Source organism: Pelodiscus sinensis, unplaced genomic scaffold (genome assembly GCF_049634645.1).
Source record: "Pelodiscus sinensis isolate JC-2024 unplaced genomic scaffold, ASM4963464v1 ctg43, whole genome shotgun sequence".
Classification (NCBI taxonomy): Eukaryota; Metazoa; Chordata; order Testudines; family Trionychidae; genus Pelodiscus; species Pelodiscus sinensis.
Window position 1 is genome coordinate 969,659 of NW_027465835.1, and position 17,607 is coordinate 987,265.

The following is a 17,607-nucleotide window of genomic DNA, read 5'->3' on the forward strand; positions in this document are numbered from 1 at the left end:
TTTGTCTCTCACACATGCTAAACAAAGCAAATAGGCCTCCATTTATAAACCTCAACTACCCACCTGGAGAAATAAAAAAGCAAATTGAAAGAGCCAGACAAATACCTAGAAACCATCTACTTCAAGACAGACCCAAGAAAACCAACAATAGAACACCACTTGTCATCACCTATAGCCCCCAACTTAAACCTGTCCAACACATTATCAATAAACTACAGCCTATACTGGAACAGGATACTAAGCTCCGAGAGGCTCTGGGAGACAGACCCATAGTCTCCTATAGACAACCACCTAACCTCAGGATGATTCTTACCAACCACCACAGGACATACCACACTAATACCAACCCTGGTACCTTCCCTTGCAACAAACCCCGTTGCCAGCTTTGTCCACATATTCACTCTGCTGATACCATTATTGGACCTAACCAAGTGAGTTATAAGATCAAGAACACATATTCCTGCGCATCCAGAAATATAATCTATGCTATCATGTGCCGAAAGTGTCCGTCTGCTATGTACATTGGACAAACGTCTCAGACACTTCGCCAAAGGATTAATGCCCACAAAACAGATATCAGACAGGATCACAAAGAAAAAACAGTTTCTTGCCATTTCAACCAGAAAGGACATTGTCTCAACCACTTGATTACCTGCATCCTGCTTCAAAGGCCTTTTAAGACTTCACTTGAAAGAGAATCCTCTGAACTGTCATTCATGCTTAAATTCGACACTTTACGCCTGAGTCTGAATAAGGAATCTAATTATCTTACCCATTACAAAGATAGTTTCCCCAATTATCACCTCTAATATCATTAGCTCACAGACATTTACCTCCCCCCCATCCCCCTTCTGTTCTGCAATGTGATTTGTCCTTTTCATATTTGTTCATTTTTTTAATTGTATCCTTTGGTATATATGGTTGTGACTACTTTCTTCCACGATTTGATCTGAGGAAGTGGGTCTGGCCCACGAAAGCTCATCATCTAATAAACCATCTTGTTAGTCTTTAAAGTGCTACATAGTCCTGTATTTTATGTCTTCTGTGCGCACGCTAGCGTATGGGATCACGTGACTGCGAACAGGCGACTTCTCGCTCTCTTCCCTCTCCCGAAAAACGGCTCTACACCGACGTTCTTATCTACGGCAACCACCGTGGGTTAATTCGAAGAGAAGAAGTTGGGCCCCGAGGATGGCTGGGAGTTCCGTGGGCTTGTATCTTCGGTTTCCCTCTACCCACGGGCGCGAAAGGCACCACGTCGCGTGATGGCAGCTGACTTGGGGAGAAGAGTCGGCCGCGCCTCTGATGTGAGGAGTCAGGTGACACACAGACTGGTTTCACGTGGATATGACGCGCAGAGTCCAGCGGGAGGGGAACCAAGCGGTCAAGTCACGTGTTGCGGTGCCAGCCCCAGGCCCCTCCCCCAGAAAGGGCGGTCAACATGGCGGCTGAGAGTTGGAAAGCGTCGGACGGCAGGGCTAGTGTTGGATACTTCCAAGAGCAGTCGCGAAGAGATCAAGAGAGTGAGTCCCGCCGTGTTCTGTTGCCCTGTACGGACGCTGGGGGGGGGGTGTCCTGCCGCCTCAAGTGGTCCCTACTCGACGAGGTCGTGGTACCAACGGGGATTCCTCCATAACTCCCCGGTGTGGGTAGCTCCGCACCGAGCAGCGGTGGGCATTGTCCGCGGCTTCCCAGCCCCTCACAGGAGGCCCTGTGTTAGGGAGCCACTTGTAGTAGGGAGCGGTCGGCGCCCCGGCATTGTCGGGCGGGGGGGGGGGGGGGGGAGAAGAATGCGGAGGGAGGAGGGATGTAGAGTGTAGATCACTCTGCAGCCCTTCCCCCTAAGCATGTTCCTTAGCTGGCAGGGGGCTGTGGTTCCACCAATTCCTCCAAAGCCTTTCTGGGTGGAGGGCTAACTGCTTCCGTGGGGTGGGGGGGGAGCAGGGCATAGGGGGTGTGGAGCCAACATGCACTGTTACTGCTGGGGCGCCGCCCCCCCCCCCAGATGAGCTTTCCTGCTGCTGGTTGGTAACACACATCTGTATGATGAGGGGATCAAACCCAAAAGAAGTTTCAGCTCCTGGGCTCATTGAACTAATGTAGCAGGACCGGGTGGATAATGACAGAGAACTTGTAGCTGTTATAATGTGGCCAGGCAAGTTTCCACTTCTTCCTCATTTTCTGTCTGGTTAAGCAAAATGGCCTCATTACCTAGTATTTCTTACCATTGTCATTTGTCTCTTTCATCACTTGGCTAATTGTTTAGAAAACAGAGCCTTTTTAGTGACAGGAGAGCACTATCTGTAAACCATGTTTGAGTTTTGATGCTTCACTGGCTTCTGCTTGTAGAACCTCCTATCTATCTCTGATCTTAATGCTGCTGCTAAGGGAATCCTGGAGGTGCTGGAGATCTGAAAACAAAAGTAGTTTATGGGGCGTAATTATGCAGCTGATTCTAACCCAACCCGGAACTTTGTCTTGAACCTGTGGGCTACGTCTACACTGGCATGATTTTTCCGGAAATGCTTTAACGGAGAAGTTTTCCATTAAAAGCATTTTCGGAAAAGCGCGTCTAGATTGGCAGGACGCTTCTCCGGAAAAGCACTTTTTCCGGAAAAGTGTCCGTGCCAATCTAGACGCGCTTTTCCACAAAAAAGCCCCAATCGCCATTTTCGCGATCGGGGCTTTTTTGCGGAAAACAGAACTATGCGGTCTACACTGGCCCTTTCGAGCAAAAGTATTTCGGAAAAAGACTTTTGCCCGAACGGGAGCAGCATAGTTTTTCCGGAAAAGCACTGATGATTTTTACATTAGATCGTCAGTGCTTTTCCGGAAATTCAAGCGGCCAGTGTAGACAGCTGGCAAGTTTTTCCGGAAAATCAGATGATTTTCCGGGAAACACTTGCCAGTGTAGACACAGCCTCGGTGTTGGGCAAGGTTAAGAGGCTGAGGATGGCTGACCCATTAGAGGAATCTGTTAATGTTTGTGTGAATAGCAAGCAAAGTGTTAAATGGTCCCAGTGACTAAATGGGTCATTGGTGGGACTGAATGTCACAGTAGCGCTTAACAAATGAGCCTCAAAGTCCGGTTAACTCAGCACATAACAAACAAAGGTTGCTAGAGAGAGTAATCGCTTAACGTGGAAATGCATCTCTTTCTGTTGCTATGAATTTAAAAAAACTGATACTCCAACCTTCTCTATGTGATGGGGAAGTTACAGCTGTTCTTTCTGAAATAAAGATACTTCCTCAGAGGGTCATGTATCCCATTAAAGAATCATGGAATACTAGGACTGGAAGGGACCTCAAGAGGTCATCGAGTCCAGTTCCCGCTACCCTCATAGCAGGACCCAGTACTGTCTAGACCATCCCGGCTAGACATTTATCCAACCTACTCTTAAATATCTCCACAGATGGAGATTCCACAACCTCCCTGGGCAATTGATTCCAGTGTTAGGAAAAAGTTCCCTAATGTCCAACCTAAACCTCCCTTGCTGTAGTTTAAGCCCATTGCTTCTTGTTCTATCCTCAAGAGTCCAGGAAGAACAAATTTTCTCTCTCCTCCTTGTGACACCCTTTTAGATACCTGAAAACCGCTCTCATGTGTCGTCTTCTCACCCCCCCCCCCCATCCTTCTCAAACTAAACAAGCCAAGTTCTTTGTTCCTTCATAGGTCATGTTCTCTAGACCTTTAATCATTCTTGTTGCTCTTCTCTGGACCCTCTCCAATTTCTCCACATCTTTCTTGAAATGCGGTGCCCAGAACTGGACACAATACTCCAACTGAGGCCTAACTAGCACAGAGTAGAGCGGAAGAATGACTTCTCGTGTCTTGCTCACAACACATCTGTTAATGAATCCTAGAATCGTGTTTGCTTTTTTTGCAACAGCATCACACTGCTGACTCATATGTAGCTTGTGGTCCACTATAACCCCTAGATCCCTTTCTGCCGTACTCCTTCCTAGACAGTCGCTTCCCATTCTGTATGTGTGAAACGGATTGTTCCTTCCGAAGTGGAGCACTTTGCATTTGTCCTTATTAAACTTCATCCTGTTTACCTCAGACCATTTCTCCAATTTGTCCAGGTCATTTTGAATTATAACCCTATCCTCCAGAGCAGTCGCAACCCCTCCCAGCTTAGTATCATCTGCAAACTTAATAAGCGTACTCTCTATACCAATATCTAAATTGTTGATGAAGATATTGAACAGAGCTGGTCCCAAAACAGACCCCTGCGGAACCCCACTTGTTATACCTTTCCAGCAGGATTGTGAACTGTTAATAAATAGGCTAATCCATTGAAATATAAAGGGTACAGTTGTAAATCTGGCAGATAAATTTTAAAATCTGACCTTTTTATTGTTTTATTGTTTTATCCAGGTTGCTCACTGCATTTTGTGTTGCTCATAAGTTTCATTTAGTTTTCATTAGCTAAGAACGGTCATACTGGGTCAGACCAAAGGTCCACCCAGCCCAGTATCCTGTCTGCTGACAGTGGCCAATGCCAGGTGCCCCAGAGGGAGTGAACACAGCAGGTAATTCTCAAGTGATCCCTCTCCTGTCACCCATATCCAGACAAACAGAAACTAGGGACATCATTCCTATCCATCCTGGCTACTTCCATGAATCTATCTAGCTGCCTTTTTTTTGAACCCTGTTAAAGTCCTAGTCTTCACCATGTTCTCTGGCAAGGTGTTGCACAGATTGACTGTGTGCTGAGTGAAGAGAAAATTCCTTTTGTTTTAATCATCATCATCAACAACCGTTTCATTAGGTGACCGTTAGTTCTTATATTGTGAGTAGGGATGTTAAATATCGGTTAATTGAATAGTTGAGTAACCTCATGAATTTTTGTTTAGTTTACTATTCTATACTCCCCAATGGCAGGGCTGGCAGCCAGTGAGCTCCGGCCCCGCTCCTGAGGAGACCTCTGCGCTGCTGCCTCTGATACAGAGGCAGCAGCGTGGGGAGCTGGTCTGTGAGGGAGGCAAGTTTAAAAACCAGTTCCCCTCGTGGACTGGCTGCCTGTCGCCCTGTGCTGCTCCCTCTGATAAACAGGCAGCAGTGTGGGGTGGCAGCAGCCCCTGTCTAGGGGGATGGAATCTGAGCTCCTGGACCTGGCACGAGCTGGAACTGAGCTGGGCTGCCTGCCCACCTGGCTCCTAATAGATTTTTAAATGCAGAGCCACAGCGGGGGCAGGTACTGGATGTGTCGCAAGCCAGGACTGAGCTGGGCTGTTGGTCAGCCTGCTAAATAATTTACTGCGGGGAGTGCATGTATGTAGTCTCTAGCATTAACCAATAAGCTTTTGCTTATCGGTTAATTGACTACGCTATTACATCCCTATTTGTGGGAATAAGTAAATAACTTTTCCTTACTTTTTCCATACCAATCATGGTTTTATAGACCTCTCTCATCTCTCCCTTATAAAAGAGGAGACTAAGCTGGAAAGTCAGTCTTTTTAATCTCTCTTCATATGGGAACTGTTCCAAACCCCTAATAAGTTTTGTTGCCCTTTTCTAATACAGTGGGGGTAGTGTTTATGGATGTTTAGACTTCACCAATTTTCATGTTAGTTTCACAACATTTTTTTTTATTTATCCTGGATTTTTGGGGGGGGTTGATTTGCCTGATGGAAACTGATGTGTTCAGTTATGGTATGATATGTATTGGCTTTCAAGGGTACAATACATGCTTACAAAGGGCTATAACTTTGCCTAGATCTGAAAATGACACTTTTGAAACATGAAAATAGGCCCCTAACTTTTTTTCTTTTTACAAGTCTATCCCTTGTTGCATATAATTTCTCTGCTCATCTGGTGCTAAGAGTGTGTGACTGACATTAGCTATAGATGCTTGAAGAGTGTTCCAGGGGCAGACAGCTAACTAAAAAGAAGTCTTGTGTATCTCTGTACTAGTATTCTCTTCAAGACAGTCTCATTCTGTAGGATCTTACTTCTCAGTTTCGTTAAAATCTGGCTCCTACGGAAGAGTTGTCTAGACGTGCCCTCAATGACTTGCTTTCACTTTTGAAAGAAAATATACAAATTTGGTGTGAATTTGCATATATTCTTCAGATCGCTTTTTCGAAAGGGGTTCTTTTGAAAAAGACAGTAGCCTAGATGCGGTTCTTTTGAGGAAAAAACCCCTTTATTAGAAAGAACCATTCTTCCTGCTTTTAGTCAATAAGGGCACTCACTATCCTATTGTGCCTCTCCCTTTGAAATGTACAAGAGCTGTGGGTGGCTCTTGTACCTTTCAAAGAGAGGCACCACAGTAGGGATGCCTCTGCGCACGCGCCCCCACCTGAGACGGTGCTGGGGGAACCAGCTTGCTCCTCTCTGATAGAGGCAGCGGGGGAGGGGACTAGTCGAATGACTACTCAACTGTCCAATATGCTTATGCTTATCGGGTAGTCGACTAGTCAACTAGTTGCTTACACCTCTATTCTGAAGGAGACAGAACTTGAGATCTGTTTTTTCCAATTTAAATTCTGGACATCTTGTGGTCCTAGCACAGGGGTGGGCACTAATTTTTGACAGGTGGCCTGTAACTGACACCCCCCCCCCACACACACTTTATGACATGGACTTATGTATATTCATGTCCATAACTCAAAGGTGCTTTGAGCGAATTATTTTGTGTAACCCATCAATCTTCATGGCATGATCCGCTGGTTCTGTTGATCTTACTTTGATGTATGTATCATTTGTGTGTGTACAATTAGACATATAGAGTGGGGAATACTTTGTGGGTTTCAAATATGTGAATGAGAGACATGGAAGGTGTTACCCTGGATGTCTTGATGAGCCACTGTTAAATAATCTTTTGTCCTTAAGCCTGAGCAGTGGTTGGTAGGGAGTGGCCTGATTCCTTAACAAAAACAATAGGAAAGCCAGAGGCCTTGGTCTTTTGGCTGGGCTGCACCAGAAGGAAAGGAGCCGAAGACCCCAGGGTGGGGAGACAGCCCTGGTTTGGAGGGACAGCTGGGAAAGAGGTTTTAGGGTGAGTGTGAAGAGTTTGTGCTGAGGTTTCAGTGTAGAATTCGCCAAGCGTTTTCTTTCTTTTGATTTGTAACCTACTTTGCTCTGCCTGTTCCTACTTATTCCCACTTAAATCCTGCTGCGTCTACTTAATAAAATCACTTTTATTTTCTATCAAACTCACTGCAAATAATTGTTACCGGGGGGGGGGGGGCAACCAGTGGGTACATTTCCTCCTTTCATTGCTAAAGGGGGCTCACCTGTACCTAATTCCTTGGGGTTTGATCCCATCTGGGGAGTGGTATCCCAGGAAGCTGGGCCCTAAACTGCACTCTCCTAGGACCTGAAGAGGTTCAGTGTCTGTGCTGCTTCTCAGTGGGGGCAGGGATCTCAGCTTGGGGCCTTGGCTGGGGGAGACCAGAGGAGCTGGCCCAGCAGGACCGGGTGGTGAGGAGCCCCCGAGAGCAGGAAGGTGAGTGGCAGTGGCTGTGTCAGGACCTCGAGAGGCACCCCCGAGGGGTTGTCTGTGACCACACCCCATCACAGGGCCACTCCAAGATTTTGGAAAGTGGTCAAGGCCCGTACTCTTCCATAATATTAATGGAGGAGCTGCTCAGTCTGGGATGGAGGTTGGGTGCAGAGGAGAGCTTGGGGTAAGGGATTGGGGTGCAGGAGGGAGACTGGAGTCTGGGAGGGAGTTTGGGTGAAGGAGGCAGTTGTGACCTAGGGCAGGGGACTGGAGTGCAGGGCTTTGGGATGTGACCTAGGGTAGGAGGGGATTGTGATCTGGGACGGGATTGTGGTGCCAGACAGGGATGTTAATAGTCGACTAGTCACTTGTTGCTTCTCTCTGAGGCCGCAAGGGGGAGGGGGTGAGTAGGAGCCGGTTGTCTTCTCTCTCTCCTCCCCCCCCCCCCCCCCCCCCCCAGCACCGTCTCTGTGGGGGGGCAGGAGAGGTAGAGGCACAGCGGGAAACTATGCGAGTGGGGACTGAAGCAATATCCCCTCGTACTGCTTCTGCTGTGATTGTGCTTTTGAAATGTAGAAGAGCCCCAATGGGGCTCTTGTACATTTTAAAGGCTGAGCGCTCCCTGTAGGGCTTCCAGTTTTGAACTGTAGGAAGAGCCTGGCAGACTTCAGGGCCATGTGCTTATGTGCAGGGCTCAACAAATGCACTTGCGCGCGGTGAGCAGATTTTTCCAACTGGCGAGTGCAGGGGCGGACTGGCCTGGTGGGCTGTTGTGACGGGCTGGCGGAAGCCTGCACTACGGGCGGCGTGGCCCCATCCGATCCGCTGGCCGTTGGAGGAGCAGAGGGCCGTTGGGAAGGGGGAAGTGTGGCGATTCTTCCCATCGGGCTGCCTGCGTGCACCTCCGGTGCGAGGAGGCGGGGCAGGATGCCAGGACACTGGTGTGACATGGCCCCGCTGATTTCAAAGGGCCACGGCAGCTTGGCTCTGGCCGTGTGTCCCTGGGAGCTGACTGCGGCGCACGGCACAGCCAGGGCCTGCCCCTCCAGCTCCAGTCCTGCTACGGCCCCAGCCCCCCCTTTGTCTCCGTGCTGCCCATTCCCCACGCCGCCCCTGCACCCTGGACCCCCTGCTCTCCCTCTTCCTTGCGACCCTTTGGCTCTGTGCCGCCCTTGCACCCCGCACCCTGCTCCCTGCCCCCCCAGCTCTGTGCTGCCCATTCCCTGCACTGCCCCTAGACCCTGATCTCTCTAGCAAAAAACCTAGAGCTGGCCCTGGGGGAGGGGAAGTGGCTGGGCTGGGCTGTGGAGAGGGGAGGGGAAAAACATGGGGAAGGGGCTTGTGCTGAGGGGAGGAGGTCAGGAGAAGAAGAAGAAGAAGAAAGGGGAAGGTACCAAGGCACAGGGGTGCAGGAGAGACAAATGCCAGGGGGCCAAGTGCAGACAATGAGGAAAAGGGCAGGAGGGGAGGAGTCAGTGGGAGGGGGGACAGGGTGATGCTGGGAGAGGAGAGGAGAGGGTAAGGGCACTGGGGGCTGGAGGGGGAGGTGCTGGGAGAAGGCTAGAAAGAAGGGGTGGGCATGAGCTCTAGGCTTTTTGCTGCCCCAAGAAAACATTTTTCGCAGCCCCCCCCCCTTTTTTTGTCTTTTACATGTTTGCATTTTTGCAATGGTTTTTTTTGTTTTCATTTTTGTCCCGGCATTTTAGCCCTATAAATAACAAATAGCATTTTTATTCCTTTTTTTCCGTAAAGGCAAAGGCGCTTCAAGTGCACTCCCCCTTTCACTTGCTGCTGGGTCACAGCAGCCTTTTCCCTGCCCTGTCCAGCCCCTCCCTATGGACAAGCACCCCTCACTCCTGACCCACAGGGGAAACAGGGTGCAGGGACAGCACAGAGCCAGAGGGGTGTAGGGATCAGTGTGGGGGGGGGGGGGAAGGGAGGCAGAGAGACAGAGGGACACAGGGTGCTGTGGAGGCACGGGTAATGGGATGCGGCGAACGGGAGGGGCAGAGGGATCGGGGTCTAGGGGCAGTGCAGGGAATGGGCAGCACAGAGCTGGGGGCAGGGATCGGAGGGGAGCAGGGTGCAAGGGCGGTGCAGAGCCAGAGAGTCGCAGGGAAGAGGGAGAACAGGGGGTTTGGGGAGCAGGGGTGGCGTGGGTAACGGGGTGCGGAGATAAAGTGGCGTGGGGCGGGTGCAGCAAGCTGGGTGGTTGGCCAGGAGCGGGGTCTCACCGGTGAGGAGGTTGGGGCCATGGCAGGACTGGAGCCGGCAGGGCGGGGCCTGGCTGCACCAGGGCCACGCAGCCAGAGCCGAGCTGCTGCAGCTCTTTAAAATCAGCAGGGCCATGTCACGCCAGCATCCTGGCATCTGCTGGTGTCCCGCCCTCTGGCTCGTGTCCCGCCTCCTCGTGCCAGAGCTGCACACAGGCAGCCCGGCGCTGAGAATCACTGCGCTTCCCCCTTCCTGGCGGCACTCCACTCTTCCACCCGGCTGGCAGATCGGATGATTAACAGTGTTTAAAAACACTTTTTTTTTTTTTTTTAAAAACACTTTTTGTGGGGGAGGGTGGCAAGTCCCTTTTTTTGTCTGGCGAGTAGGGTTTTCCATAATTTGTCGACCCCTGTTTGTGAATAACTGAGCCAGAGGGGAGGCTGGCATGGTGTTCCGTGTGCTGCCTGTTGAAACAGGTAGCTCCCATTGTCCAATTCCTGGTCAGAACTGGCCAATGGGATTGTTCTGGGGACAGGGGCAGTGCCTGAAGCCCTCTCTCTCGCTCTTTCACACCCCCCCCCCCCCCCCCGGTCACAGTTAAGAACATAAGAAGGCCATACTGTGTCAGACCAAAGGTCCATCTAGCCCAGTATCCTGTCTGCCAACAGTGGCCAATACCCGGTGCCCCAGAGGGAGGGAACAGAATAGGCAGTCCTCATGTGATCCCTCCCCTGTCTCCCATTTCCTGACAGAGACTAGGGACACCATTCCTACCCATCTTGGCTAATAATAGCCGTTGATGGACCTAACCTCCATGAATCTATCCAGCTCTTTTTTGAACCCTGTTAAAGTTCTAGCCTTCACCGCATCCTCTGGCAAGGAGTTCCACAGGTCGACTGTGTGCTGAGTGAAGAGAAACTTCCTTTTGTTTGTTTTTAAACCTGCTGCCTAGTAATTTAATTTGGTGACCCCTAGTTCTTATATTGTGGGAATAAGTAAGTAACTTTTCTTATTCACTTTCCATACCAGTCATGCCAGACCTCTATCATATCCCCCAAGACTCCTCTTTTTTTCTAAGCTGAAAAGTCTGTTATTTTCATCTCTCTTCATATGGGACCCGTTCCAAACCCCTAATAATTTTTGTTTTGAAAGAGAAACAACCCCACACTGCTTTTGAGCCATGTGCAGGGGAGACTGCCTGGGGCTCCCCACTGTGTCTGCAGGCTGTATTTTGCCCAGGCCTGTCCTAGAAGAATACTTGCTGCTAATTCCAAGCAAATTATACTATGATCTTTAGAGCCCTGTAAATCTATAGGTATTCATGGCTAATTTTTTGCAGATGTGACAGCACTTTTTTTTTTTTTAAATCTAGAACCCTGTAAATTTGCAGATATCTGCATCTGTGGATATCTGTGACTCATTTTTGTGGCTACAGATATGGATACAAAATTTTGTATCCGCACAGGGCTCTAGTGATCTTGCTTAAAGCATTTCACTCGGGGTAGTATACAAAACGATCTCTGGACAAATTACTATGCTGTGTACAGTAGCAATTGGAGATGGAGTGCAAGAATGTTTGAAAGCTGCAGGAAGGATTTTAGTGTTAAAGGGTGAGCAAAGGGTGTTAGTACCCTTGACAATACAGGTGTGTTACCTTAGGTTTTTAGCATTCCACATAGAGCAGGGGTGGGGAACCTGGGGGCTAGATGTGGTGCCCGGCTTGTCTGGATCCAGCCTCTGAGGCTCCCTTCAGCATTGGGGAGCCCACACTGGTGAGGGGGGTGTGTGTTTTTTTTGTTTTGTTTTTTTTCTCCTCACTTGTGTGCAGCCTCTGACTAATTTTTCTGTGGGTCAGTGGCCCCCAACCCCAAAAAGGTTCCTCATCCCTTGTTATGCTTAAAGCATGCAAGATCTTTTATGGGGAAAAGGCGGTACGCTGCATTTATTGAGAATACAACAGTAGCGTATGCTTTTCAGTCACTCTCACAAACACACAGTCCTGCCAGACGATGTTATAGTTACCAGTCCAGAGTCTGGATCAATCTAGTGGCCAGCCAGATCGATCAGAGGGGGAGCAGGGCCTTTTGTTGGTTGCGATCCGATGCTCTCCTGGAGTTGGTGGCAAGATGAACCCAAAGTTCCATAGCAAGGCACCCTGCTTTTATAATCCTCCTTCTGTTGAAGTCTATGGATTTTGCTGTCAGTCTGTGGCCAGTTACTGTTAATCATTCCCAAAACATCTCCAAGAGGCTCATCCTGTCCTGGATTGTTAATCGGTTGTTTTTAGGGATGCCTTCACCTTTAGAGCCGTCAATCTGCCAATCTGATCAATTCTTGACTGTGGGTATGCACTGATGGTTCCTCTGACATCGATATCTCTCTTCGCAGTCTGTCTTCACCCGCATTGCCCTCTCCTTTCTTGGCAATCTGGCTCTAACGGTGGCCTACATGCCTTTATCTTTATGATGATACATTTCTTATTCACACAGTCTTTTATAGAAACCTTCAAAGGTAAACAGCAGTGCTTTATAGTAAGCAAAATCAAAACAATTCACATCGAAGGCCTGAGCCTTCAATATTTCTAATCTCCTTAACATAGACACAATACCAAAAAACTCTATTTCTTTACTTACTAAACTTTAAAACAAAACAAAAAATTAACTAAAGGGCTTAATTAATAAAATATTTAATGTTACCTTACATTACTATATTATTAAACCTAAAATGCAAATATAAAAAGATATAACACTCTCACTCCAACACCCTGACCTAGAGTGTAAGACATTAGTTTCACATGTCATAGCCATCAATGCTTTAAACATTAGCCAGTGGCTTGCAGCATTTTGGGGAAGCCATAGCAGGTTGGAAGTCTGTGGCAATATATGAATACAGAAGTTTAAAAAATGTAAGAATATGTTTAGCTGCTAACACTAAATGTCTTACCAATGGTATGTGACATGGAGAGCTTTTTAAAAATGGAAAATCTGGGCTTGAAGTTACTAACACCTTTCTTTTGTTCGGGGGGGAGGGGAGTAGGCTAGGCATGTGTTTCTGAGCATCTTCATGTTATGCTCCTATGCGTTTCACCAAGGCTAAAACGAAAAGTGTGAGAAAGATTGGCAAGTTGGCATGGAAATATGCCATAGTGCAAATGACACTGAGAATACTGGGAGTTTTGTTCTTAAATCAGTTTATTTTTGCATGACTTTAGAAATTGGTTTATGTAATAGATAATTTTTAACAAAACCCTCTTTTATCTTGACAAAGTAGTTTTGTAGTGGTACAGCATGTCATACAAAATGTATTGAGCCTTTTTTGTTGTGACAGTAACTTGCATTTTTCTTTGCTTGTAATATCAACTTTTTTAAAGTAATTTTTTGGGGAATTTTAGAATGAAAGAAACAGACCCTTTTATTGGCACATCTTGAGCCACAGAGCTTGAAAACCATTATACTTTGTCAAAATATAGCTGTCTAACTTCACTTGATTAGCTTAGTTTTAGGTTCAACTACTGCTTATTAGGTAAGTGTTTAAATGGTTGCATTTTTACTTCCCTACTGTAAGATAGTCCCAGTCTTTCCTGTTGCCTTTCATGATCTTTTCCCTGTTGTTAATCATTCTAGTCACCTGTCTCTCAACTTATTTCTGCCATCTCCTGATAGAATTGGGGTCACCAACACTAGCCACTGTATTCCACCTAGGGGCATTCTGTTGATTTGTGGAATTCCATTATGGTATCCTTATTTAGTCTCTTCCCATTCAACTTTACATTGTTTGCTCTTTTGACCATGTTGAGCAGAAGACTTCACTGAGCTAGTAAGTGATGTGCAGGTTTCTTTTCTGAATTGGTAGTTCACTCTGAAGTTCCTGGAAATTCTCCAGTACTGACAAAGCTTCATGTCTTCTGCAAACTTTGTTGCCTTGCTACTCCCACCCTCTTCCCATTAATATGAATGTACCAAACACAGCCAGTTCCAGTCTGGAACCTTGTGGCATCCAGCTGTTACCCTTTTTGCATGATGAAAATTAACCCCCCCCCCCCCCCCACTTGAATATTTGCCTGACTCACTTTTGGCTTGAGCTGGGTCCAGGAGCTTAGACCACTCCCTTAGACAGGGGCTGCTGCCACCCCATGCTGCTGCCCCTTTATCAGAGGCAGCAGCACTAGGCGACGGGCTAGCTTTTAAACTAGCTCCCCTCGTGGACCAGCTCCTGCCTGGCACCCTGCACTGCTGCCGCTGATACAGTGGCTGCCAGCCCTGCCCTGGGACTATAGGATAGTCGACTAACCGATACAAATTCATGAGGTTACTCAACTATTCAATTAACCAATATTTCACATCCCTACTTTGATCTGATATCTGGCTTTACTGACAGCTAAATCTGGGTGTTGTCCTCTTTTCATTTGTGGCTCTCGCAGCCAAAATGTGAGGACAGTATCTAAGTCTTCTCTATTTTATTCCCCCCCCCCCCCTGCATAACATATCTAAGATGCAGCTTTTATCATCCTCACTGTAGTAAGATGAGGGCCTGAAACAAACATAAAAGCCCATGTAGCACAGGCCTGGTTTGAGGCCTAGCTAACAGTGGGTACAGGTACAGGGGCTGGAAGGCAGGGACCCTGGCTAAGGAACCTGTTGGGCTGCTGGCTGGGAGCCAGGTAAGGTTTCCCAGCCAGAGTGAGCCCCTCCCTCCCCCAAACCTCTGCCCCCTACCTCATGGGGGGGGGGGGGAGTGAGAGAGACAGAGAATATCTTATTTCCTCCTATATAAAACCATGGTGCACCCAAATCTTGAATACTGCGTACAGATGTGGTCGCCTCATCTCAAAGATATACTGGCATTGGAAAAGGGTTCAGAAAAGGGCAAAACAATTATTAGGGGGTTTGGAACGGGTCCCCTATGAAGAGATGAGAGACTGGGACTTTTCAGCTTAGAAAAGAGGAGACTGGGGGGGATAAGATAGAGGTCTATAAAATCATGACTGGTGTGGGAAAAGTGAATAAAGAAAAGTTATTTACTTATTCCCACAATATAAGAACTAGGGGTCACAATGAAATTAATAGGCAGCAGGTTTAAAACAAACAAAAGGAAGTATGTCTTCACTCAGTCCACAGTCAACCTGTGGAACTCCTTGCCGGAGGATGTGGTGAATGCTAGAACTTCAACAGGGTTCAGAAAAAGAACTAGATGGATTCATGGGCGTTAGGTCCATCAGTGGCTATTAGCCAGGATGGGTAGGAATGGTGTCCCTGGCCTCTGTTTCTCTGGAAATGGGTGACAGGGGAGGGATCACATGAGGATTGCCTGTTGTGTTCCCTCCCTCTGGGGCATCTGGTACTGGCCACTGTTGGCAGACAGGACACTGGGCTAGATGGGTCTTTGGTCTGATCCAGTACGGCCGTTCTTATGTAATCCAAACCTTCTGCACCCCTTCTCCAGCCCCCGTAGACCTTCCCAGTCACTGCATCTCCTCGTATGCCCCACCTCCGTGTCAACTCCCTCCCAGGCCTTGCACCCCAATTCACTGTCCTTGGTTACAGCCCAAATCCCTGAAACCCTCCTGCACTCCTTCCCCAGGTTACAACCTCCTCCCAGACCCTGTACCCTGTCCTGCATTCCTGCTCCAGGTCCCAATCCCCTCCCAGGCCCTCCACTCCCTACTCCTACACCCTTCCCCTGGGCCAGACTCCTCTCCTGCACCCATATCCCACTCAGACTCTGCACCCCAATCCCCTGTCCCAGGTCACACTCCCCTCCCAGGCCCTGGACCCCCTCCTGATCCCACTCTATTGCCTCAGGGCATGATCCCCCTCCTTCACCCAGACTCCCTCCCAGATTGCACACCCCAATCCCTTACCCAAGTTCTCTTCTGCAACCAAACTCCATCCCAGACCCCTGCACCTCCTCCATTTAATAATGGAAGAGTGTGGCTCTTGATCACTTACCAAATTCTTGGAGTGGCCTCTCATCAAAAATTACTGCCCACCCCTGCACCTCCCCCCTGACTGGACACCTACCCCCACCTTGCTCCTGCATCCACCATTGCTCTTGCTCCCTCCCCCTGGCCAGACACCCTATTCCTAGCCTGCTTCTGCACCCTACCACCCACCCAGATCCTGCACCCCATCCCTATCCCACTTGCTGGCAGCCCTGTCCCACACACTGAACCCCTCACTTTTGTCCCCACCCCAGAGCCTAAGGTGGTCCAGAAAATCCATGAAATCTGGAACCCCAGAAAAGTAAATCTGGCCTATGGGAAGCCTTGAAGCTCAGTCCTCCCTGTCACTGCCCTTTGCCCTGTGTGGCTGGAGCACCAGAGGAGTGAGGTGTCTCACTTGGGGGCCACATCAGTGAGGGTTGGGGGGGGGGGGGGGTTTTCCTCACTTGTGTGGTCCCCAACTGATGATTCTGTGGGTCAGTGGCCCCCACACACAAAAGGCTCCCCACCCCTGCCATAAAGAAAACATTGAAACCTTGTGTGTTGGACATAAATTAATATTTTACTTCATTTAAAATGAAGTTTGATAAACTTAATGTGAGTTAAAATGTTTAATCTGTTTAATTTAAAGTAAACCCTTCTCCCCAGCTGCAGCACTAACAAAATGGCTTGGGTGTAATTATGTAATTAATGGTGAGTTTCCATTGGCAACTGGTGGTCTGTGAAGAGGTTTACATTGTGAGGTGGTTCATGGGCCAAAAAGTTTGAGAACCACTGATAGAGTTTTCAAGATTACGGGGACAGATTTAGAACCTGAAACTGATTTTTATGAAGGTTACTAATTTGACTGTACCCTTAGAAATCAGGTAAAGAAAAATAAAATGCTAAAGGTTTTGCAAAATAAACAGTTGTAACTTAAATAACGAATAGACTTGCAGCACCCTAGAGACTAACAAACGTAGATGGTATTGTGAGCTTTTGTGAGCACAACCCACTACTTCAGATAAAGTGGGTTGTGCCCACGACAGCTCATGATACCATCTACGATTTGTTAGTCTCTAAGGTGCTGCAGGACTAGTTGTCGATGGTGGTGATGATGGTTGAAGGGGGTTTTTAGTTAGACTAACACGGCTACCCCTTGGAGTTGTAACTTATGCTTGTGGTCTCATTTACTCTTTGTTTTAGAGATGGTGGAGCCAGGACAAGATCTGTTGCTTGCTGCTTTGAGTGAGAGTGGAATCAGCCCAAATGATCTATTTGATATTGACCCTACGGACGTGGGCATTGCAACTCCAGCACCAGCGCCAGCTGTTCAGCAGGTTAAAAATGAGAGCTTTTTAAAATTAGCCAGTATTGCATACTGTGGGATTATAGCTTTTTAAACAATTGTAAAAGACTGGAATTGTGTATTTTCATTGATACAAGCTCAGCATATGAAAAAAGTTGATGGTAATCACCGGGGGTCGACAAATTATGGAAAACCCTACTCGCCAGACAAAAAGGGGACTCGCCACCCTTCCCCCACAAAGTGTGTGTGTGTGTGTTAATGGCATAAATCCCTAATAAGAACAGTAATTACTAATAAGTTATTAATATCGCCCAGGTTATTAATAAATATCTTATAAACCTCTAAATTTTCCCTCTGCTGCCATGTCTCCTCCCCTTGCTCCATCAGCTCCCCTGGTGCCTGCTGCCCCCCAACCCCTCACCCTCCTCTGCTGTCCTGACTCCTGCCCTTCTCACTGCCCTCAGCCCTCCTGCGACCTGCCCCCCTCCACCAGCCCTTCTCTCCCCCCTGTGCACACTCCTCCAGTAGCCCCACTCTGATCAAGTGAGCTACCCCTCCTCATCCCCTCTTCTAACACCTCCCTCTACACACCTGCCCTGCCTCTCTGCTCTGGTGCTGGTCCCTCCCCTGCTGGTGTCTGCCCTTCTGCTTCACCCCCAGAATCCCCTGGCACCTGCACCTTCCCTTAGCCCTGCACCCTCCTGGTGCCT

At 48.2% G+C, this 17,607-nt stretch overlaps 1 protein-coding gene and 1 long non-coding RNA gene across 6 annotated transcripts in view; both read left to right on the top strand.

Moving 5' to 3' along the window:
- Nucleotides 1–17,607, top strand: part of LOC142823550 (uncharacterized) — a 227,144-nt gene that overhangs the window by 22,373 nt on the left and 187,164 nt on the right. The gene's annotated exons all lie outside the window — the stretch shown is intronic.
- Nucleotides 1,023–17,607, top strand: part of LOC102449197 (protein strawberry notch homolog 1-like) — a 95,746-nt gene continuing 79,161 nt past the window's right edge. For 2 of the 5 annotated variants that reach the window (XR_012898734.1, XM_075914761.1), the window contains exons 1-2: nucleotides 1,023–1,523; nucleotides 16,797–16,928. Coding sequence is in view for 4 of the 5 variants with exons in the window: in XM_075914761.1 (XP_075770876.1) it covers nucleotides 1,266–1,523; nucleotides 16,797–16,928 (390 nt within the window). In the remaining variant the exon portion in view is untranslated. Of the gene's footprint in view, nucleotides 1,524–16,794; nucleotides 16,929–17,607 lie in introns of all 5 variants that reach the window. The other 3 variants (XM_075914759.1, XM_075914758.1, XM_075914760.1) reach the window with 3 other exon arrangements.